General features: G+C 39.7%; 1 protein-coding gene across 11 annotated transcripts in view; it reads left to right on the top strand.

The window, feature by feature from the left end:
* CDCP1 (CUB domain containing protein 1) overlaps positions 1-25,306 on the top strand; it is a 171,158-nt gene that overhangs the window by 89,733 nt on the left and 56,119 nt on the right. For 6 of the 11 annotated variants that reach the window (XM_070727354.1, XM_070727355.1, XM_070727352.1 and 3 more), the window contains 5 exons: positions 7,660-7,866; positions 8,572-8,925; positions 12,601-12,966; positions 13,504-13,707; positions 16,824-17,216. In XM_070727354.1, the coding sequence (XP_070583455.1) occupies positions 7,660-7,866; positions 8,572-8,925; positions 12,601-12,966; positions 13,504-13,707; positions 16,824-17,216 (1,524 nt within the window). The remainder of the gene's footprint in view (positions 1-7,659; positions 7,867-8,571; positions 8,926-12,600; positions 12,967-13,503; positions 13,708-16,823; positions 17,217-25,306) is intronic. The other 5 variants (XM_070727353.1, XM_070727361.1, XM_070727356.1 and 2 more) reach the window with 4 other exon arrangements.

Below are 25,306 nucleotides of genomic sequence, written 5' to 3'. Positions count from 1 at the left end.
AAGACACATGAGGCGATCTCACAAAATCATTAAGAAACAAAAGAAAAATTCAAAGAAGTGCAAGAAAACTTTATAAAATTAAATGCTAAAATAGAAGGAATCCAAGAGACAGTGGCCAAACACGAAACGAAAATAAAGACAATAGAAGAAATAACAGGATACCAATACAAGATTAAATGAAAATGAAAAAAAGCTTGAATCAATTAATAAAGATTTAGAAATGGCCATTGTGCAATTAGAATTTGAGAAAGCTTCTTTCTATTTGAGATTACAGAATATAGCAGAAGTAGAAAGGAGAAAATATATTTGCAAGAGTTTTAGAGATATCGTCAGAGGAATTAAAGATAGACAAAGAGAATTTAAATAGATGTATTGATGAAGTTTACCGAGTGCAAACTTATTATGCAAGATGCCACCAACTTCCTAGAGAAGTTCATATTAAATTCACAAAAAAGACAGAGAGACTAAATATAAAGAAATACAAGAGGAGGACACTTAACATATAAGGGAAAAAACATTATAGTACTAAAATACATGAGAATACATGAAAAAAGAAGAGATTTGCATTATCTCACAGTGATATTAATTAGACGAGAAATGCAGTTTAGGTGGTTAGTACTAGAGGGAGTAGTGATTACATGGAAAGGGAAGAAAATTACAGTTGAGACAACAGAACAAGCAGATAAATTTATTGCTGAATACTTGAATAAGGAAGGACAAAGTAGTACAGAAGCAGAATCATTAAATCAAGAAGAAAAGGAATTGTAAGACGAAATAGCAGAGAGTTTAAAAGAAGGAAAGGAAGATAGAAAAGGAACTTTACGAGAGCTAAGAAGTACTAAAAGAGTGAAATAACAAAAAAAACAATAAAATGCAACAGTCAATTTACCTAGTTTTGGTTTTCAGTAAAACCATTATTTTCAGCAAACATCAATGGAATAAATTCGCCAAAAAAGAGAGGACAAATATATAACAAATCACAGAAACAAAATGTCAACATTATCTGCATGCGAGAGGTCCATGTTTTAAAAAAAAGAATGTTAGAATCTTGGAAAAAACCAAAAGTAGGTAAAATATTTAATTTCTAGCAGGAAAAAAAGAGGGATTGCAACATATGTTAAAAGCTGGTTAAATCCCAAACAAATATACACTGATGAAGAGGGAAGAATATTGATAATAGAAAATGTAATTTTAAAAAATTACATAATATATGCACCTAATAATGAACAGATTTTTTAAATAAAAAGGTCTATGAAAGAAAGAAAGAAAGAAAATAAACACAGCCTCACTCACTCAAAAAGCCCAGATGCTCGGAGAGACAGAGAGAGAGAGAAAAGGAGAAATAAAGGAAGGGTGGTGTTTTTAACTGAATAAAAAGAAAAGAAAAAAGTCGCTAAGAAGAATAGGCAGTCCTACTGGCAATGAAAACAAATCTGGAGCAACCTTTTCCCACTGGGACACAAGCCACCTTGGCATTCTGCCCTGGGCATCATCTAGCGCTTCCTGTCCAGAAGGGACTTTCTCCTTCCATCTTCACCTGCATGGATGTCGTTGCCTCCTTTCCTTGTAAGGTGATTTCAGGACTGGGAAGATGGGCGAATGAGCTCCCCGGGAGTCAGGACATCAGGCTTTGCTTGCTGCCCACAGAATCTCATGGCGACAGGCAAAAAACCCACCAAGGCAGAACGGATTTCGGACTGCAGACTTGGGAAGCCAGAGCACGGTGGCGGCAGCACATTGATAAAATGGAGTGGCTGTGGGTTTTGCCTCCCAGGGACAATTCCATCTGTCCATCCATCACCCTGGGGGGGAACCATTGACCCCCTCACAGAGGGTCTGCAACTTGGGCATCCTCCTCGATCCACAGCTCACATTAGAGAAACATCTTTCAGCTGTGGCGAGGGGGGCATTTGCCCAGGTTCGTCTGATGCACCAGTTGCGGCCCTCTTTGGACCGGGAGTCACTGCTCACAGTCACTCATGCCCTCATCACTATTAAATATTAGATTTGTTATATTATTTTATTTTATTTTATTTATTTATTGGATTTGTATGCCACCCCTCTCTGGAGACTCGGGGCGGCTAACAGCAACAATAAAGCAGTGTACAATGCTGTTTTATTATTGTTGTTAGCCGCCCCGAATCTATGCAGAGGGGCGGCATACAAATCTAATAAATAAAAATAAATAAATAAATAAATTTCAGGCCGTAGTGCCGGTTTCTCACCATGTGCCAGCGAAAACCCCAATGGAGGGTCATTCAGTCTGAGTCCCTCTCCCCAGAAGGGAGCACCCGTCCTTGGCTTTTGTGCGCCGAAGCCTTCACTAGCCAAAACTACTACTACTTATTATTATTATTATTATTATTATTATTATTATTATTATTATTATTATAGTTGAAAGGGACCTTACAGGTCATCAAGGCCAACCCCCTGCTTACACAGGAAACCCTACAGCACCCCAGCCAAATGGCAGTCCAATCTCCTCTGGAAAATGTCCAAAGTTGGGGACTTGACAACCTCCGCTGGCAGGCCATTCCACTGGTTGATCGCTCTCACCGTCAGGAAGTTCTTCCTTATCTCCAGGTTGAATCTCTCCTTGGTTAGCTTCCAACCGTTGTTCCTCGTCCAGCCTTCTGGTGCCCTGGAAAATAGTGTGACACCCTCCCCTCCGTGGCATCCCCTTAAGTACCTGCAACCTTTCCTCGTATGGCCTGGTCTCTAGTCCCCTCTAGCACCCTCTCCAGAGTCTCTATATCTCTTTTGAAGTGTGGTGACCAGAACTGGATTCAATACTCCAGGTGCGGTCTGACCAGGGCCTTATAGAGTGGTATTATTACCTTTCTGGTCTTGGAGTGTATCCCCCTGTTCATACAGTTTAGGATTGTGTTGGCTTTTTTAGCCTCTGCTGCACATTGCTGGCCCATGTTTAGCTGGTTATCCACCAAGACTCCAAGATCCCTTTCACAGTCACTTATGGTGAGTGTGGTTTCACCTATTTTGTATGTGACTCCGATGTTCGCTTCATGGCCTGGCCTTCAGGAGCAAGGGCTGGGCACCGCCTTCCCACAATTTTGGAGATAAACCCTGCCTTGCGCCCTCCTTCTCCTCTGCCCGGCTCACCCCACCCCACCCCATGGGCATCCTTTTATTTCCTCATGTGGGCCCTTCTGCAGTCACTCACAACTTTTCCGCTTTCTTCTTCTTCCTCGATGGTTGGCAGGGAGGCATCGGGAAGAGTCCGTGGAGATGGAAGGTAGGAGGAATTAAAGCCCGCTGCTTAGGGCGCCTTGAAGGGACTCCTCTGGAGGAAGTGGGTGCTAGGCACTGAGTGAGAGCCAGGGAGCATTGTCTGAGGCTGAAGCACCGGTCCTTGCCACTGCCGGGATTCCCTGCCTCTGGACTGCTGCCGCAAGCAAAGGGGAAATCCCAGGTGCTTCGGGTGGCAACAATTGGCATTGGCAGTCCAGAGGTGGGGAATTCCAGCGGGGGCAGCAAGCAAAGGGGAAATCCCGGTAGCAGTCACAAGGCAGGGGAATCCCTGCGGCAGTAAGATAGTGCACATGCAGTAAGAGAGCGCACACACCCGGGCTTGTGTTCGTAAGTGGAAAATGGTTCGGAAGTAGAGGCAAAAAAGTCTTAAACACTGGGTTTGTATCTCAAAAAGTTTGTCAGTAGAGGCGTTCGTAAGTAGAGGTACCACTGTATACAATTAGGGAAAGATGGAATAAGGGTAGATTGGTAGCCATACATGCAAATAAAAGCAAGATATGATGAAGACAAAAGGAAAGAAGGAATACAAAAGGAGAAATTAGAACTTGATAAAATAATATTAGGGCAGGATAAAAAAATAATATCTAGGCTATATAATTTTCTTTTGAATATAAAATGGAAGATCATATTGTAAAAGGAAATATCCATAGCTGGAATAAACATTTTGCATATACTGTAAATTTGGACAAATGGGATATAATCTGGTATAAAAATTATAAATTGACTAAATCAGTAGTTTATAGGGAAAACTTATATAAAATGTATTTTGGGTGGCACCTTGCACCAGCAAGATTGGCCCAAATGTACCCCAAACTTAAACCACACTGCTGGAGATGCAAAGAAAAATCAGCAACCTATTTCCACATCTGATGGACATGTCCACATATTAAAAGTTTTTGGAACAAAATACAAAATTAGCTAATGAAACAACTAAATTAAAAATAATTAAAAAAACAGAAGCATTCTTATTAGAAATAATCAACCAAAAAATAGAACAAAACCATTATTATTTAATGCTTCACATATTTACTGCAGCCAGAATTACAATATCACAAAATTGGAAGCAAATTAAATTACCAGATGAACAAATATTGATCAAGAAAATCATGGATTGTGCAGAGGCAAATATGTTGACATTAAATTTAAGAAATAAAGAAAACTCAGAAGATTATAAAATTTGGAATTCATTTTTTGAATGGTTAGAAAGAAGGAAAGAAAAACAAAATTACTGTATAATAATTTATTAGTTCTAAAAATAAAAATGAGATTACTAAAATAATGATATGTCAAATGTATATATTAAAATAGATGATTTGAATTAATTGAAATATTGTAGCACTGATTAAAATAAGGCAGTAAAAAATTTAACAAATGTATATAAAGAAATTAATAACCAGAACCAATTTTTTATACCGACTGTATTTGCCACAACAAAAACAAAAACAAAAATGTGTTTAATGGACCGAAATGTTTTAATTTTAGCATTTTTCAAACTTTTCTTTTTCCTTTCCCCCCCTTTTTTCTTGTTTGTTTGTAGATGGGTTTGTGTTAATGTTTGTTTATGTATTTTTATGTATATATTTTTTAATGTTTAAATTTCAATAAAAACTATGTTTAAAAAAAGAAAAGAAAATGAGCATGGAAAAAATAATGTTTCTATCAGCTGCATTTTTATTGGGAAAATGAGGCTGACTAGATTAATGGGTAGATGAAGAATGGAATAAGTTTCTCAGCAATTTGAACAAGATTTTTGAAATGAATCAGCCAAGGCTGCCAGCAAAAAGGGAGCTCAGGAGAGCCATATACACCCCTCTCAAGCTCTAATTTTGCTGGCAGAGGCACTACGGGCCAGTTCTTCGCTGTTTCCAGGGTGGCCCCACAGGCCAGATATAAGAACCCCAGTGGCAGGATCAGTCCACAGGCCTTGAGTTTGACACCCCAGTTTTAAAAGTTCTCACAATACCTTTTTAAAAAAAAATTTTGATAGCTATATGTAGTCCAGTTGTATGGGATGAGTTTGAACTTGTGACGCCTGATAGAGTGGACAAGGCCATAGGAGCTGTGAGCTCCTCCACCTGTTTATTGGACCCATGTCCCTCCTGGCTGGTTTTGGTCAGTAAGGAGATGTCACGAAGCTGAATACAGGCTGTTGTCAATGCTTCTTTGAAGGAGGGGTTCTTCCTGCCTCCGTTAAAGGTGGTGGCGGTGCGTCCTCTTCTCAAGAAACCTTCCCTAGATCCGGCTATTTTAAACAACTACCATCCTATCTCCAACCTCCCCTTTTTAGGGAAGATTGTTGAGAAGGTGATGGTGGTGCTCCAATTCCTGCAGTCCTTGGATGAAGCTGATTATCTAGACCCTTATCTGTCTGGTTTCAGGCCCATTAAAGCATGAAAATTGCTATGGTCATACTGATGGATGATCTCTGGTGGGCTGGGAATAGGGGATTTTCCTCTATTCTGGTACTACTTGACTTCTCAGTTGTTTTTGATACCATCGACCATGGTATCCTTCTGCGTACCCCTCCTACTTCTCTAGTCAGTCACAGTTGGTGTTGGTGGGGAGACAGAAATAATCTCCTAGGCCCCTTTTTCACGGGGTTCCTCAGGAGTCAGTTCTCTCCCCCTACTGTTTAATATCTGCATGAAACTGCTGGATGAGATTATCCATCGACACGGGGTAAGTTTCCAGCAGTATGCTGATGATACTCAGCTGTACATTTCTACCCCATGCCAATTCAGTGAAGCAGTTGAAGTGGTGTGCCAGTACTTGGAGGCTGGGAGAGTCTGGATGGGCATTAATAGGCTCAAGCTCAACCCTGACAAGACTGAGTGGCTGTGGATTTTGCCTCCCAAAGAAAATTCTGTTTGTCCATCACTCGAGGGGGATTCTGACCTCTCAGTGTGGGTCCACAACTTGGGAGTCCTCCTAGACATACAGCTGAGGTTAGAGCAATATCTCTTGGTTGTGGCTAGGAGGACTTTCACCTGGTGCACCAGTTGTGTAGGCCTATTTGGACAGGGAGTCTCTTCTCACGGTCACTCATGCCCTCATCACCTCGAGGCTCAATTATTGCAATGCCTTCTACTTGGGGCTACCCTTGAAGAATGTTCGGAGACATCAATCTAGGTACACCCAAATCAGTCCAGCACTCCACAAGCTGCACTGGCTACCAATCGTTCTCCAAAATACAATTCAAGGTGTTGGTTATTACCTCTAAAGCCCTTCATGGCACAGGACCAGATTATCTCTGGGACCATATTCTGCCTCACATGTCCCAGGGACCAGTTAGGTCGCACAGTCGGCCTTCTCTGGGTCCCATCAGCCAAACAATGCTGACTGGCGGGACTGTGGGAAGAGCCTTCTCTGTTGTGGCCCTGGTCCTCTGGAACCAACTTCCCCCAGAGATTCATACCAACCCCACTCTCCTTGCCTTTAAAAAAAAAAAACATCTATGTCGGCAGGCCTAGGGTCATGAGCGATGGCTTCCGCTCCAGCTAGTAGTATGAATGACAATGACTGATAGTTTTTATACTGGGTTCTATTTTTATTTCTCTTAATTTTATAATTATATTGTATTATTTTTATCTTTGTCAATATTTTATTCTTTAAGCTGCATTGAGTCTGTGAGGAGAAAGGTGGCCTATAAATCCAAAAATAAACAAACAAACAAACAAAAAACTGGTTCTTTTCTACTTGCTGATTGTAACATATTTGTTTATTTAATTAGCCCTTCAGTTGGTGATTATAAGAAGATTGTGGATGTTCATTTTTGAAAAAAATTCCCAATTTTAAAAGATGGTGCTTGGAATTTTGTTAAAAAACAAGACAGTGGTAGTATTCTCTTAAATATTTACCTTGGATCCAATCTCTCTCAAATTTGGAAGGCTTTCTGCATCAGATGAGGGAGTCATTTTTTTTCTATTTGCTTCTTCACTCTTTGCATTCTTCGGGGTGGTTTTTCAGTAATGGGATATGGAGAATTGTGGCATTCTCCATAATATGGAGAAGTGTTGCACCTACATTGTATTGAGTTTCTCTCAAACATGTCCATACAAATGTGTAGAAAAAAAAAGAAATACATTCATTCAAATTGGATAGAGGCAGAATAACATATATACAAAATAGTTCTCTCCCCTCTTTCTTTCCCCTCCCTCCCCCTCCCTCTCTCCATCTCTCCCCCTCCCTCTCTCTCTTCCTCCTGCTCTCTACTTTCCTCCTTCCCTCCCTCAGTACACAGTAACAAAGTTCTAAAGCATCTTAATTGTGTAACTGATCATGTACTTCTACTTCAACAACTGAAGATGATTGTATTATTGCTGATACAATAATAAATGCCTAAGTCTTAAAATGTCAGGGGTCCATGTTTTTCCTCTCTTTTAATCTTAGGTGCTTTTGAAATTTATGTTCCTCTGGGTGGAAATATAACAGTTAAAATAAAACCTGGAATTTCTTTTCTAAATACCTGTGCACTGCGTGAAGGAAAAAAAACTCATTTTTTTGAGCAAATCATAAAGCCTGGACAGAAGTTTCAATTTACCTTTGATTGTTCAACACCAGAGAAATATTGGTCCATACTTGTAGAGAAAAACATTGGTAAGCATGAGCTGTATCCAAAACTACTGGGAGATTTTTAAAGCATTGGATTATTTACCAACTCTGTCAAAAGTCTAAATGAACTTGCACAACCACATCAGTGAAATGGGTTAAAATGTATTTTTTTCTTGTTTAATACCTTAAAAGAATCTGAAGTTTACACTTCAGATTTTCTTACCATTTTTTAATAATATAACAATCTTTGGACATTTTATTTAATGGGACATCCCCACCGAATAAATGAGTAAAAATATGTTGTGTTCAAAACTGCATAGTGAGTTTTCTTGAATACTACTTGAACAAGGCAGAGGCTAAGACTGCCACTTAAAAATGGATGGTCCAGTTACACATCTTTGCCCTCAAAGTGTAATAATGACAGTTTGAAGGGAAATGTATAGAGTACAATTCTAAACATATTTACTAAATTTGGTAGCTTGTTTTGTTGGGTTATAGCTCCCAGGATTCCTATACTTTGTTGCTGACTAAGTTATGAGCAATACTACTATCCTGTAAAATAACTACATAAGTTGTAATTAAAAAATAGCTTATGTATATGTAGGAACTTTATGATAATGCTTAGTTATTGATTGTTGATAGAATATTCTAGTAATATAAAAGAAGAGTAAAGTCATAGACCAAATCAATATGATTTATTATAGCCATTTCAGATTTGAATATAAGTCTTACAAATTTCTCTGTTTCTAGATTGTCTGTCAGGTCCATGTCCTTTTGGAGATGTTCAACTTCAGCCTCCTGGATTGCCACATCTTAATAGGACTTTCATTTGGGAGGCTAAAGCTAACAGAAGAGTTGGACTTGAACTGAAATTCTCTCCATGGTTAATGCAAATTCTGCCTGGAGACACCTGTCCTGATCAAATTATTTACAATATTGACAGTCGTCTGGGAAAAGACAGAGTCCACATTGGAACTTTCTGCAGAACTGGTTCAGTGTCACGGGTAAAGGCACAAGGTGATGCTATTTTGAGTATACAACTTCCTTGGGATTCAAAACTCACAGCCTCTGGAGTTAAGCTTGAAAGCAGATCATCCATACAACGTAAGCATAGGAAATTAATACTTTGCTTCCGTTGAAAACACATTGCAATTTCTAATATTTAAATGCCTTACACCAGTTGCCCCCAGCCTTTTGGGCAATAGGGATTGGTTCATATGATTTTATATGCTGTCTGCATCTCTGCTTAGCTTACTTGCATGGCCCGATTTCTGGCATGCTGTGGTCCAGTGCCGGTCCATGGACCAGGATGGGGATTCCTGCCTTTCACAGCCTTTTAAACTTTTTTTCTGTGACTTGGGTTGGGGAAAAGAGGCAGAAGCATGGATTACTTAGGTTCTTTTATTTCTGCTTTTTAATGAATGACAATTTTTTGTATGGATTATTTCACTTTATTACTATTATTGTTAAGGATTGCATGGGAATGTTAAGACTTGAAGCAGAATGTTTATAATTTTGAGATACACAATAAAATCAGTACTGTAATATAATAAAAACAATAAAATAATATCCTAAAAAGAGCCATACACACACAGCAGTCAATCTAATGCCAGATCTACTGGAAAAGTCAAGTCTTAATGGCTTTCCAGGTAGGTAAGAATCTCTTGGGGCAGTTGATTCCATAGGATCAGAGCCACCACAGAGAAGGCTCTTCCCTGAGATCCCGCCAACTGGCATTGCTTGGCGGATGGGACTTGGAGAAGGCCAACTCTGTGGGCCCTTACTGGCCATAGTGAGGTATGAGGTCAGAGGTGATCCCATAAATAGTCTGGCTCTGAGCCATTTAGGGCTTTAAAGGTGATAACCAACACATTGAATTGGGTTCAGAGACCAACTGGCAACCAATGCAGCTCGCATAAAGATGGAGTAATATGGGCATACCTAGATATAAGCACCACTGCATTTTGCACCAGCTGAAGTCTCCGAACACTCTTCAAGGGTAGCCCCATGTAGAGCGCATTGTAATAGTCAAGATGAGAGGTGATGAGGATTTGAGTGACTGTGCGGAGCGGCTCCTGGTCAAGGTAGGGACGCAATTGGTGGAAAGTGAAACCTGTGTGAAAGCCCCCCCTAGCCACAGCTGAGATATGTTGTTCTAGCCTCAGCTGTGGATCTAGGAGGACATCCAAGTTTTGAGCCCTATCTGAGGGGAAAATTGTTTCTCCCCCCAAGACCAAAGATGGAAAGATGGCATCATCTTTAGGAGGAAGAACCCACAGCCACTCAATCTTGTCCAGGTTGAGTTTTAACCTGTTAACCCCCATCCAGACCCTTACGGCTTCAAGACACCGGCACATCGCTTCCACCAATTCACTGAACTGACATGGGGTGGAGATATACAGCTGAGTATCATCAGCGTATTGCTGGTAACTCACCCAGTGGTTTCATATAGATACTGAATAAGAGAGGAGAGAAGACCGACCCCTGAGGAACCGCACAAAGAGGGGCCTAGGGATTGACCTGTGTCCTGTGTCCTCCCAGTAACGCTGACTATGATCGGCCAGAGAGGTAGGCGGAGAACCACTGTAAAAAACCCTCCAGCTGTCGCAGAAGGATACCATGTTTGATGGTACCGAAAGCCACTGAGAGGTTAAGTAGCACCAGGATAGAGGAATACCCCCTATCCCTGGCCTGCCAGAAATCATCCATCAGTGCAACCAAAGTACTTTGCATGCTGTAACCAGGTCTGAAGCCAGATTGAAATGGATCTAGACAATCCACTTCTTCCAAGATTCACAGGAATTGGAGCGCCACCATTTTCTGGACAAAATGAGAAGGACGGCATAGAAATCTAATTAATTAATTAATTAATTAATTAATTAATTAATTAATAAAAATAAAAATATATAAATATAAATATAAACAAACAAACAAACAAACAAACAAACAAACCTTCCCTACAAAGGCAAGGTTGGAGACAGGATGATAACTGTTCAATGAGGGCGGATCCAAGGAAGGTTTCTTGAGGAGGAGCCTCACAACTGCTTCCTTCAAAGGTTGTGGAAACAATTGCTTGCTCAAGGAAGCGTTGATTAACACCTGGAGCCAGTCTTGTGTTACCTCCCTACTGGCTGAAATCAGCCAGGAGGGACATGGGTCCAACAAAGAAGTGGAGGCGCTCATCACTCCTATGGCCTTGTCCACTTCACCAGGGGTCAAACTCCTTCCAGAGAATGGGACTAAGACTTGCCCCAGTCACTTCGTTTGACATTGCCCAAAGAGTCAGTCTACCCAAAACTGAGTGATTTTTTCTGACAGAAACTGAACAAACTATTCAGATTGAGCAACAGTTTATTGAAAAATATGGGCTAATATATATGAAAGATGGATTTGCTCAAACTCAGAAGCTACCAACAATGAATCTATGCCATCTTTTTGCACATATTGCTACCCCCCCCTGACTGATTTGTTTAACCAATCCCTTTTAACAGATGTTCTTGGTGATTGGAGAATGACCAATGTTGTGCCTATCCACAAGAAGGGCAGTAGAGAAGAAGCTGGTAACTACAGGCCAGTTAGCTTGACATCAGTTATAATTACTAATTACCAATTACCTAATAATAATAATAATAATAATAATAATAATAATAATAATAATAATCTGAAGCATAACATACCGGACATCCTGATTGTGGAGAAAAAGAAAGTATGGATCATCAACATCGCAATCACAGGGGACAGCAGAATTGAGGAGAAGCAGCTAGAGAAATTAGTGAAATACGAAGATCTAAAAATTGAGCTGCTTCTTCTTCTTCTTCTTCTTCCTCCTATTATTATTATTATTATTATTATTATTATTATTATTATTATTATTATTTATTAGATTTGTATGCCGCCCCTCTCCGTAAACTCTGCAATGACTCTGGCATAAGCCAGTGAAAGTGGTCCCAGTGGCACTTGGCATGCTGGGCGCAGTGTCAAAGGATCTCAGTGGACATTTGAAAACCATCGGAATTGACAAAATCTCCATCTGTCAGTTGCAAAAGGCCGCTTTACTGGGATTGGCAAACATAATTCGCCGCTACATCACGCAGTCCTAGGTGCTTGGGAAGCGCCCGACTGGTGATGAAATACGAAATCCAGCAGAGTGATCTCGTTTGCTGTGTTGTATCATCATCATCATCATCATCATCATCATCATTTATTAGATTTGTATGCCGCCCCTCTCCCAATTAAAATGATGGTGACTCTACTCAAAAAGAGGATAAATCAGCACCTAAAAAACAATAACTTATTGGACCCAAACCAGCATGGCTTTACTGGGGGCAAATCATGTCACACTAACCTCATTGATTTCTTTGACTATGTCACAAAGGTGTTGGATGAAGGTGGTGCCTTAGATATTGCATATCTGGACTTCAGCAAAGTCTTTGATACAGTTTCACATAAAGAGCTGATAGATAAATTAGTGAAGATTGGACTTAATCCCTGGATAGTTCAGTGGATTTGCAGCTGGCTGCAGCGTAAATATCAGAGGAATGTTGCTAATGGCGAGTATTTTGAGCAGAGCCTGGTTACAAGCGGTGTGCCCCAAGGCCCTGATCTAGATTGATTAGAGAAATTATTCAATGGCTTTACTGAGTTTAAATAATCAAGAGCAAGATGAATTACTGCAATGCTGCCAACCTCTAATTTTTATGCCTCAAACTTTGAGAATCTTTGATTACTGTACCTGGACTCTTTCTCCTTTGAAGTAAATCTTCCTTTTTCTTAATATAGGACTCTGCATTATAGAATCTACATTTAAAGGCAAATCATCAGCAACTTTGATGTCTGCAAATTATCCATTGGGGTTACCGGAAGATGAACTTATGACATGGCAATTTGTTCTTCCATCCAGTTTAAGAGCAGATATCAACTTCATCAATTATACAAAACCGAACTGTGAACGGAAATATGAGCGGGTGGAATATTCATTACCTGATTATTCTCCTGATGCTAGAGTCTTATCCCTGGATGAGGTGCAACCTGTCAATATTCCTGGCAGTTTCAATCTTTCCCTCTATGGATGTGACCAAGATGGCGTTAAGCCAGAGCTCCGACTCATCTTTAAAGTGATAGTAAATTATCCTAAAAATGAAGAGAGTAAGCAATCATTCTTCTCTCTCTTACGACCATTTTCTTTGGTTAATGTGTTTGCATATTAACTAAATTTGAAAAAGCATTCCTCAACTAATATCTTCTATCCGTGTTGTCTTGCAGTTCTTTTCAACCCCAGATATGCATGCATTCACATGCAGATTTTATACAATTGAGTACATAATATATTAACTGCTATTGGAAACAATCTTTTTGTTTTGTTATCAAGACAAACAGCATTCAATTATTCAAATTAAGATTTTCAATCTTTGGTTTTTACTATGTTGATGCAATGTTAAAATCAATTACTCTTGCATTAATCTATTGTTAAATCAGATTTCAGATTTTTAAAAAATCAGCCAATTTTATCTGCCCTTTTATTTGCAATTTTTTTCATTGTTTCAGGGTCTAACATAGTAAACCTGCAACTTTACTCTATCCTTCAATAGATCTAACTGAAACCCAAGATAAGAGTAATCATTTTTGTAAGACTATGACAATTATTTTAAAAATTGATCTTGTGTATTTTTGTTTGTTTTTTAGATGTAACCTACAAAATTGATCTAACACATGAGAAGACCAATCTTACAGTTTATTCAAAATCATCAATGAATGAATGTTTGATCTGTGTTCATTCTAGCAGAAACTGCAGAGCAAATGTGACATTAGAATATGGTCGCACATATTTTGTTACCTTCCTGTGCCAAAATTTGGAGAATATAAGGATAATTGCGGAGCAAAGTATAGGTATGAGAAAAATATTTAGAATTTTGTTACATGAAAGGTGTAAGCAGTTATTCCCTCAGAATGTATTTTGTTCTTGTTTACTTGAACTTCAGTAGTCATGTAGAACTGAGCACTATCATATGCTATAGGAGAAACCAGATTGCCCCAAAATGCCTTGCCATTATATTTTTATAATCTAATTCAATCTGAAAATTGCACTTGTGTTGAACTATCATCCTCATCATGTTTACTCAGGACTTAAAGGCTATAGATTATAAAAGCAGTATATGTAAGATATATTCATACCATACAAGATTGGGAGAAAATGTAGTTTATTGAGCTGTGGCACATGCTAGAAACATAGTCTGTAGTAATGAATAATAATTTTTAGATGCAGGTTTAGCTGTATTTTCCAGTGTTCATCTCTATATTACATTGATTGTAAGGTCAGTCTTAAACAGTATGTAAAGACAAAATTGACTCTGATCACTGCCACAATATATGCTATAGATGGGACCCAAAATTACAGCAGCACGAAGCTTACAACTTCAGCCTGATGATGGTGAATGTGATTTCACCGAAACATCGCATAGACACTCAAAATATTACATGGGGCAAAACCCGAACTCAGAACAATCCACATACATATACCCGTGAAAATCTACGAAAACAAATATATGTATGTATGTATGTATGTATGTATGTATGTATGTATGTATAAATGTCACATAGTTGGGTTTTTTTGCTGAATTTTAAAAATTAAGGGAGACTAGGATAGATCTATTTCAGCCTTATTTTGGCCTCATCAGCTAGCCATACCCACTGGGACTTGAACCTGCAACCTTTGCCTTGTAAGGCAGAGAATTATCCTCTAGGCTACAGTATCCAATCCCTATATATATACACACACACCGTATATTCTTGAGTATAAGTCGACCCGAGTATAAGCCGAGGCACCTACTTTTGCCACAAAACTGGGAAAACTTATTGACTCAAATATAAGCCCAGGATGCAAAATACAGTGGCTACTGGTAACTTATAAAAATGGAATATTCTTCTATTGTAGCTTCTTAAAATTGTTTTTGTAGGAGAATAAAAAAAACATGAAGAACGGTTGCAAGAACTGGGTATATCTAGTTTAATGAATAAAAGGACCAGGGGAGACATGATAGCATTCTTCCAATATCTCAGGGTTTGCCACAAAGAGAGTCAACCTATTCTCCAAAGCACATGAGGGCAGAACAAGAAGCAATGGGAAGAAACTAAACAAGGAGAGAAGCAAGTTAGAACCAAGGAGAAAACTCCTGACAGTTGGAACAATGAATCTGTGGAACAGCCTGCCACCAGAAGTTGTGAATGCTCCAACACTGGAAGTTTCTAAGAAGATGTTGGATACCCATTTGTCTGAAGTAGTGTAGGGTTTCCTGCCTAGGCATGGGGTTGGACTAGAAGACCTCCAAGGTCCCTTCCAACCCTGTTGTTATTATTATTATGTTTTTTATTTCTTGCATCTTTCTTCCTCCCCTTCCAAAATCTTTCTTTTTTTAAATTCCAAAAACCTCTTAAAATATATTTAGGAATGTTATCTTAATCTTAAAACCTGTTATCTTAATCTTCATTACAATATCATTATAATTTTCTTAATAATTGGGATTTTATATATTCTTTCAAAACAATTGCTTAAATCAAACTTCCATATAATAAATATTCAGATTTTCCATTTAAAACATCTTCCATAAGTTAAAATCATTACTATCTCAATAGATCAGTAAGTAACAATTGGGGGTTACTCAATCATTAATTGTAAAATCTTTCTTCTACATGATATTTATCTTGCATAAGGAGAAACCATACTCTTTAAAAGGTAAATCTATTCATATTAATTATGTAGAACAAATGATTAATGACAAAATTCATACTATTATATTATCCTAACCTTTGTATTGTTTTATAAACAAGTCAGCATTAACAAGCCTCTTGGGTATGATCAGTATAGTTGGAAGAAAAAGTTTAATTACACAGAGTTATTCCCACTTGAAGCAACATTTTCTTACAAAATAACCTATTCTGTTAATCAAATTTAAATGGGTAACTTACATTTTACTTGTACATTTTATTTACTTGTAAAATATTGTTGCTGGCTTGATCAGAAGAGAAAGCCATGGTTCCTTCGTTCTGAAAGTCTCTTCAACCCTCCCGCCCCTTCCCCCAGTGTTTCCTGTAGAGGAGCTGTGATTGTTACAGCCTGCTGCCAATCAGACAGCTCTCTCAGTGCCTCCTTTCTGTGTAGAGGAGGAGCTGTGATTGGCTCAGCCTGCTGCTAATCAGGCAGCTGAGGGGTATTGCTGGCTGGACGGTAGCAAGAGCAGAAAGAAAAAAAAACTTAGTGTTGCCAGCCATGAGGTTTCTTTCCTCCCTGCCTTTCACATTGGCACTGTGGAGCTTTGGGAAATGCTGCAGGGCAGTTTTCAGGTCAGTGAAAGTCAGTGATTCTACTATGTCAAGGTTGGATTTTTCAGCACATTTTTTGTGCTGAAAATCTCGACTTATACTCGAGTATATACGGTATGTATATATCTATATCTCTATCTATCTATCTATCTATCTATCTATCTATCTATCTATCTATCTATCTATCTATCACTCCCTCCTTCCCTATTCCTCTATCACTACCAAACTGTCAGGCCAACCTTTGACTTCACATAATGACTTTTGGCCTGACAGGGGGAGTGGGGGACAATTGGGGGGCAGGTAAGGGGTAAACAGGTAAGGAGAGGGGGCAGGAGCGAGGGACAATAGGTGGGGGTGTGAGAGAAAAATCCCCAATTTTCAATTTTCCCCATAAGAAATAAAGGCTGGGAACCAATTAAATCCATTTCCATTATTTCCTATGGGAAAAATTGTTTCGGATAACAACCATTTCAGTTAACAACCAATCTTCCGGAACAGATTGTGGTTGTTAACCGAGGTAGCACTGTATTTAGTGTTATAAATCAATAAATCAATCAAAACACTTTCCTTGTAGGAAACGATGCTTGCCATGTGGAAAAACCAGTAATGGGAAAGAGAGAAAATTGCCTGATTTTCTCTATAGTTTCAGATTCAAATCTGCTGTTTTCTCTTTTTTCTGAAAACAGTTTGCTGGAATGCCAGAACATGTGAAAACCTATTCTTCCGGCTGGCTGTACCTTCCGTTCTTCTCCAACTGCCAATTTTAATTGAGACATTTACATGGAAAATTCAAGCTCTTGAGCCAGTGAATATCGAAATCATATCTTCCATCTTAAAACTCAAGCAACATATCCCAAACCTGGATCAAAGGTGCAATGGAAGTTATAGTTATATTATTAATGGCTCCAATCCTGGAAGGTCATGGAGTCTTGGTTATTTTTGTCCTGTTGGAGACATTGAAAAAATCCAGATTAAAGATAATGTCACCATAACCCTTAAGACATTCGGCAAGAGATGGTTCAATGAGTCTAATGCTCAGAAAGGGGATCTGAAGCTGTTTTTTAAGCCAGTTCTACAAGGTGAGTTAGTTTTCATTTACAGGTAATCCTCGAGTTATGACAGTTCATTTAGCAACCATTCATCATCATAACCTCTCCCAAAGTACTTATGACACAATCCCGAAGTTACAAATGTAGTAGCACCACGACAGTCATTTACAAACAACCACACTTCTACAAGGTGAGTTAGTTTTCTTTATACGTAATCCTTGAGTTAACAACAGTTAGTGACCATTCAACATTATGACATAACCTCCCCAAGTACTTATGACACAGTCCTGAAGTTGCAACTGAAGTTACAAATGTACAAATGTAGCAGTATTGTAGCAGTCATTCACCTTTTACAAACAAACCCAGAGGTACTGCAACATTCATCCTGCCTATTTCCCTCCTCCCCCTGGCCATGTCTCTACAAACACTGGGCCTATGGAGACTCACCTTACAAAGATCTAGCAAGCTGTCTCCTCGCCAGCATTTTTTTAAAAATAATTTTTATTTACATATATATAATGAGACAATAACGACAAACAGTACATTTACATAAAATACAGAAAACAGAAAAAACAAGCAAGAGATATATTTCTTCTCTTCTCCTGTAGTAGAGACTGTTGACAGCGTCCTCTCTTCATCTTTTTTAATTCTTGGCGGTGTTAAGACCAGTGGTTTGAGTTGTATGTTGTTATAGTTGAATTCTTATGTCGTAAGTTCTTATCAAATCAAAACAAAAACTATATTGACTTTTTAAAAAGATTGTTCTTTAAATTGTTTCTTTATCTCTCAACACTATAAAGGGGTGTTCTTTTATTTAACCAAATGTAAAATTCCCATATTTGGTAGTATTTCGTTTTTTTCTTTTTCTTTTAGTTCCATTCATTTAGTTCCTTTTCTTTTAGTTCCATCCATTAGCTTATCTGCTTCAACACAATCTAACATTTTTTTAATTAAATTCCGTTCATTTGGTATGGTTTCATTCTTCCAAAATTGTGTGATAGCTATTCTCGTTGAGGTTATTAGATGTTGTATTAGGTAATAATGTTCCTTATTCATCTGATTTTCAATAATGCCAAGCAAAAATATTTCAGGTTTCATTTCTAGTTCAATCTTAGTTATTTCCTTTATCCATTTCTGAAGTTTGTGCCAGATTACTTTAACTTGTCTGCAGGTCCACCACATATGAAAATATGAGCCTTGTTTCTCACCACACTTCCAACAGTTAGGTTTGAGGTTGGTGTACATTTTTGCTAGCCTTTCGGGGGGCATATGCCACCTATAAAACATTTTTATTGCATTTTCTTTGTATGCGGTGGATTTTGTGATTTTGTAATTGGTATGCCATATTTTTTCCCATTGGTCCAGTTGTATTGTGTGACCTATATTCTTTGCCCAAGCAATCATATTCCCTTTTACTATTTCTTCCACGTTTTGGTGTTCTTGGACTATTTTGTAAATGTTTGCAATTGATTTTTTGTGGGGCCCTAATAAGATTTTATCTAATGGAGTGTAGTTTTTCTGTATTCCATATTTCTTTATGTCTACATGGAGTCTAGATGATATTTGGTGATAACACCACCAATCTACTTTTATTCCTTCTTCATTTAGCTGTGTTCGTGTTTTTAATTTTGAGTCTTTATCTAATAACTGTGAATAGTTTAATAGTTTTTGTCGACTTATAGTGTTTGGGTAAATTATTGCTTCTATGCTTGAGAACCATAGTGGTATTTTAAAATAATGTTGCTTCCTAATTAATTTCCAGTTGTCTATTAATGACTTACTTATCAGATGATGTTTAAAATATGAGTGTGTAGTAGATTTGTTGTCCCAAATGAAACTGCCATCCGGACTGGATATCATGTCCTTCCAAAGCTAGTAGTCTCGTATTTTGAAGTTGTATCCACTCTTTAACCCATGTTAGGGCTGCTGCTCGGTAATAGAGTTTGAAGTCGGGTAAGCCAAGTCTGCCTTGCTTAGGGTTATCTTGTGTCCATTTGAGTCTAATTCTTGGTCTTTTCTTTTGCCATATAAATTTGGATATTGATTTGTCTAATTTTTTAAAAAAGGTTCCTTCTAATTTAATTGGGATTGTTTGGAAGTAATATAGAAATTGGGTAGTATGGTTATTTTTATTGTGGCGATTCTTCCTAGTAATGAGATTGGTAATTTAGTCCATGTATCTAATTGTGATTCTGTTTTTTTTAGTAGTGTATCGTAGTTATCTTTTTTTAGTGTTATACATCTAGCTGATAGATTTATTCCTAGGTATTTAATTCTTTCTGTAATCTCCAATTTTAATTTACTAGTCAAAGTTTGTTTCTCTTTTGCTGTCATATTTTTAACTATAATTTTAGTTTTGGTTTTATTGATTTTTAGTCCTGCTACTTGTCCATAATTGTTTATTTCTTCCATTAATTTTTTGCCCGTTTGTATCGGATTTTCAATAATGAAAGCTATATCATCCGCAAATGCTTGTAATTTAAACTCATGACCTTTAGTTTTTAGGCCTGTTATTCTTTAACGTAAACTGCTATGCCTCTCTTTTTATTCTCTGATGAAGCTGCAAACATTTTCCCAAGTTTCGGATTTTCTAACAATTTTTCCTCACATTTTTTAATATGGGTTTCCTGCAGACAAGTTATATCCGCGTTTTCATTTAGTAATTTTTTATAGGTTTGTTTTCTTTTGATCGCTGAATTCAGTCCATTGATGTTTACCGAAAATATTTTTGCTTGTTTAACAGTGTTATTGTTTCCTAGCCGTGGCTCTTGTAACTATTCTTTCTCTTTCCTCTCTTGGATCTTGGTTCGTGTCCTTTGTTTCTGGGTTTGTATTTCTTGCTTCCTGATTAGGGGGTTCGCTCTCCATATTGCTGTTTCTGGTTCCTTCTAGGTTTTCCTCTATAAATCTGTCGGCTTTTTCATATGTGTCGATTTTAATCTTTCTATCTTTCCATGTGATTAATAGGCCCTCCGGGATTAGCCAATGGAAAGGGATCCCTTTTCTGATCAGTCTGTTCGATATGAATTGAAAGTCTCTTCTTCTATCTCTTATTCTGTTTGGAATTTACTTCAAAATTACTATTTCTTTTCCTTCAAATATTAATGGCTCGCCTCTTGTACTTTTATAGATTGCATCTCTGATGGTCTTCTTTGTGAATCTAATGTGTACCTCTCTGGGTAATTTAAAACGTCTCGCATAGTTTGTTTGGACCCTGTATAGTTCATCAATATGATTCCTGAACCCTTCTTCATCTACTTCCAGGAGTGTGGTAAATATTTCCGTTATTTTTTTGAAAAGATCTTCATCGTTAGTTTCGGTTACATTTTGGACTCGTAGATAGAAATTTGCTTTTTCCATTTCTAGTAAAGCAACAGCACCCTCTAGCTCGTGGTTTTCCGCTCTTAATCTCGCTTCTGTTTCTTCTATTTTACGGTCTGTCTTCACTGAATTTTCTTCTAACAGTTTGATTTTTTGATCATGGTTTTCAATAGTGTCTCGTATATTCTTTATTTGGGTTTTAATTTCTTCCATATTTCCGTTCATAAATTCAAAATTCTTGTTTGTTTGGATTTGGTTTTGTACCATGGTTTCTTGCGTCTTGAACATAGTTTCTTGTGTTTGCTTCATGAAGTCGTGGATTAGATCCAGTGAACTTTGGATAGTTTGAAGAGTTGGCCCTTGCTCTTACTTTTCTATTGTAGTAATCTCCGTCGATGTTTTTGGTCCGATTGCGAGCGGTGTTGTTGGTGTTTGCTTCTTGAGTGATTTTGTATAGGTTTGTGACATTTTTACCGTTTTAAAAAAATTACTCCACACTTTTATTCAATGTTAAAAATAAAGAAAGTCTTGTAATCACAATTAAATTGCTATCTATGATCTATTTGTCTTATCAGTTTTTAAACTCAGTCTATACTTTTTTTAAAATCAATTTTTAAAACACATTAAATTCAATACTTTTAACTGCTATAATGATTCTTATATTTATACTTATCCTATCGAGATATCCCAAAAGTAAAAAGGAAGAGATAGCAAAAAAAATAGAGCTGGTATGAAAAAAGAATTAAACTTATACAATGCTAACAGTATATTATATTATTCACTTATTAATTTATTATTACTTATACATTAATCACACATTTATGTACACTTATAGCAAGATTATATGAAAAAAAGAAAAAGAAAGAAAGAACTTAACCAATATAATCAATTCAATTCAGCTTATCCTTTAACTGTTTCTTAATAACAATCACTATATAAGGTTATGTTATATTATTTTACAAATTCAGACAGATAATTAATTCAGACAGATAATTAATTATTAGTTAGGTTTTTTACACCACAATCAATTATTTAATTAATACAATTCATGAAAATATTTAAATATTTAAATTGGAGATATATAATTTTAATTATGAAAAATACATAAATATATCTAGTTGCCTATAACTTATATCTATATCAGGAGAATTAATAAATTGTACTATATTAAATTACAAATTGAGGAGGGGAAGTAAAGGAAAATGGAATTTATTAGAGGGAAGGGATTGTAATAAAAAGGTATTGAAAATGGGGGGAAAGATGAAAGAAAAAGAAAAGGGTGCTGGGGAGTTCTGTTTGAAGGTTCTGTTGAAAAAATTCAAAGGGGATTCAAACCAGGTCTGTTGTAAGAAAAAAGTTTAGGGGGGGGGGGAAAGGATATCCGAAAAGACGATGTTGAAAAAAGTGGAGAAGGGAAAAAAGAAATATATATATATATATATATATATATATATATATATATATATATATATATATATATATATATATATATATATACACAGTGGTACCTCGAGATAAGAGTTTAATTCGTTCCGGACCTGGGCTCTTAAGTCGAGCAGCTCTTATCTCGAACGACTTTTCCCCATAGGAATTAATGTAAATAATTTTAATTGGTTCCAGCCCTCAAAAAACTCACAAAGTTAGTCTAAATTATGCAAAAATACATGTTTTTAATGAAGAAATGTACATGTACATATAAATGAATAATGAAGTTTCTTTCACTTAACTTGTAAACTTTCTTAAACTTTTAAATTTACATATGTTCAACTTCTCTGCCACCCAATCCTGTAGGACAGAGGTCCCCAACCCTTTTTGCAGCAGGGACCGGCTTTAAGCGATCAAGAGAGGAATGGGTGAATGAATGGACGGAGGGTGGGAAGGAAGGAAGGAAAGAGGGAAGGGACAGGAACAGAGGAAGGAAGGAAGGAAGGAAGGAAACTTATGAAAGGGGAGAGTAAGAGAGGAATGAGTGAAGGGAGGGAGGGAAGAAGGTGGGAAGGAGAAAGAAAAGAAGAAATAGAGGAAGGGAAGGTAAAAGAGAGAAAGAAAAAGAGCAAGAAAGAAAGCAAGAAAGAAAGAAAGAAAGAAAGAAAGGGGGAAGGGACAGGAACAGAGGAAGGAAGCAAGGAAACTTATGAAAGGGGAGAGTAAGAGAGGAATGAGTGAAGGGAGGGAGGGAGGGAAGAAGGTGGGAAGGAGAAAGAAAAGAAGAAATAGAGGAAGGGAAGGTAAAAGAGAGAAAGAAAAAGAGCAAGAAAGAAAGCAAGAAAGAAAGAAAGAAAGAAAGGGGGAAGGGACAGGAACAGAGGAAGGAAGCAAGGAAACTTATGAAAGGGGAGAGTAAGAGAGGAATGAGTGAAGGGAGGGAGGGAGGGAAGAAGGTGGGAAGGAGAAAGAAAAGAAGAAAGAGGAAGGGAAGGTAAAAGAGAGAAAGAAAAAGAGCAAGAAAGAAAGAAAGAAAGAAAGGCAACTTCAAAGAAAGGCTCACTGAGCATCTCTCACTCTCTCTCTCTTTCTATCCCTCTCTTTCTCTCTCTCCCCCCTCTCTCTTTCTCTCCCCCTCCTGGACCTTTTCGCGCCTTTTCAATGCCCTTCCCTGTGCTTCGGAAGCCGCCGAACACCGTCAGAGGGGCGCGTCAGCGGCTTCCGAAGCACAGGGAAGGGCTTAAGCCGCCGCCTTTTCCCTTCCCCGTGGGAGCAAACATGCTTTGGGGGTTTGGCTGGGGGGGAGAAGAAGTAGGACCTTCCTAACTCTCTCCCCCCCAGCCAACCCCCCAAAGCATGTTTGCTGCCACAGGATTTAGCGGCGAAGTGACGTGGATGGATGGAAAGCTGAAACGGGGCTGTTTCAGCTTTCCATTCCTTCACGTCCCTTCGCCACTAGATCCTGTGGCAGCAAACATGCTTTTGGGGTTTGGCTGGGGGGGAGAAGAAGTAGGACCTTCCTAACCCTCTCCCCCCCAGCCAACCCCCCAAAGCATGTTTGCTGCCACAGGATTTAGCGGCGAAGTGACGTGGATGGATGGAAAGCTGAAACGGGGCTGTTTCAGCTTTCCATTCCTTCACGTCCCTTCGCCGCTAGATCCTGTGGCAGCAAACATGCTTTTGGGGTTTGGCTGGGGGGGAGAAGAAGTAGGACCTTCCTAACCCTCTCCCCCCCAGCCAACCCCCCAAAGCATGTTTGCTGCCACAGGATTTAGCGGCGAAGTGACGTGGATGGATGGAAAGCTGAAACGGGGCTGTTTCAGCTTTCCATTCCTTCACGTCCCTTCGCCGCTAGATCCTGTGGCAGCAAACATGCTTTTGGGGTTTGGCTGGGGGGGAGAAGAAGTAGGACCTTCCTAACCCTCTCCCCCCCAGCCAACCCCCCAAAGCATGTTTGCTGCCACAGGATTTAGCGGGAAAGAGAAGAATGGCGAGAGAGCCGCGCATGTGTCGCGGCTCTCTCAGGCTGCTCCGCCCGGGATGGGGATCCTCCGGAGGGGCGCACGGGAAGGGCTTAAGCCGCCGCCTTTTCCCTTCCCCTTCGGAGCCCGAGAGGTGAAAAGAGAAGCCGCCGCCTTTTCCCTTCCCCTTCGGAGCCCGAGAGGGGGAAAGAGAAGCCGCCGCCTTTTCCCTTCCCCTTCGGAGCCCGAGAGGGGGAAAGAGAAGAATGGAGAGAGAGCCGCGCGTGTGTCGGTGTGTCGCGGCTCTCTCTCCATTCTTCTCTTTCCCCCTCTCGGGCTCCGAAGGGGAAGGGAAAAGGCGGCGGCTTAAGCCCTTCCCGTGCGCCCCTCCGGAGGATCCCCATCCCGGGCAGAGCAGCCTGAGAGAGCCGCAACACACGCGCGGCTCTCTCTCCATTCTTCTCTTTCCCCGGATCGCTTGCTTTCCCAGGCAGCCGGCTTGCTGGCCGGGGAAGCAAGCGATCCGGGGAAAGAGAAGAATGGAGAGAGAGCCGCGCGTGTGTCGGTGTGTTGCGGCTCTCTCAGGCTGCTCCGCCCGGGATGGGGATCCTCCGGAGGTTTTAAAAGATCGCAGCCGGGTTGGGGGCTCGGGGGTTGCTAGAAAGCTCCCCCAGGCGGGCTGCGATCTTTTCAAACAGGCGCACCGCCTCTCCGCTGACTCCTGGCGAACTTCCCGGCTTTAGGAGTCAGCGGAGAGGCGATGCGCATGTTTGAAAAGATCGCAGCCGGCCTGGGAGAGCTTTCTAGCAACCCCCGAGCCCGGGTCTGGGGCTCGGGGGTTGCTAGAAAGCTCCCCCAGGCCGGCTGCGATCTTTTCAGACAGGCGCACCGCCTCTCCGCTGACTCCTGGCGAACTTCCCGGCTTTAGGAGTCAGCGGAGAGGCGGTGCGCATGTTTGAAAAGATTGCAGCCGGCCTGGGGGAGCTTTCTAGCAACCCCGAGCCCGGGTTGGGGGTTCGGGGGGGTGCTGGAAATGTCGGGGGCGCACGGGCGGTTGCGCGCGCTCCCGATCTCCCTGCTAGGCCCCTCGGAATTAAAAAAAACAAAAGGCTTTGCCGGCGACAGTCCCCCTGCCACCGTTCGGATCCCCCCACCTCCAAGCAGAAGCCAAGGACCCCCAGAGTGGGGCGGCAGGGGAGGCGAACGCCTCTCCGCTTACCAAGTGCCGGGATACGAGCCGAGAGGAGCCGGGCGCTGGCTTGCCTTCCTTCCTTCCAGCGTCTTCGGAAGCTGCCGAAAGCATCAGGGGGGCGCGGCTCCTCTCGGCTCGTATCCCGGATGTGAGCTCGGGAGGCGAACAAAAATGTCGCTCCCTTCCAAGCTCTTATCTCGAGTAGCTCGTACGTAGAGCTG

Source organism: Erythrolamprus reginae, chromosome Z, assembly GCF_031021105.1.
Source record: "Erythrolamprus reginae isolate rEryReg1 chromosome Z, rEryReg1.hap1, whole genome shotgun sequence".
NCBI classification, from domain to species: Eukaryota; Metazoa; Chordata; class Lepidosauria; order Squamata; family Dipsadidae; genus Erythrolamprus; species Erythrolamprus reginae.
Note: the sequence above shows the minus strand (reverse complement) of the source record. Positions and strands in the feature narration are given on the sequence as shown.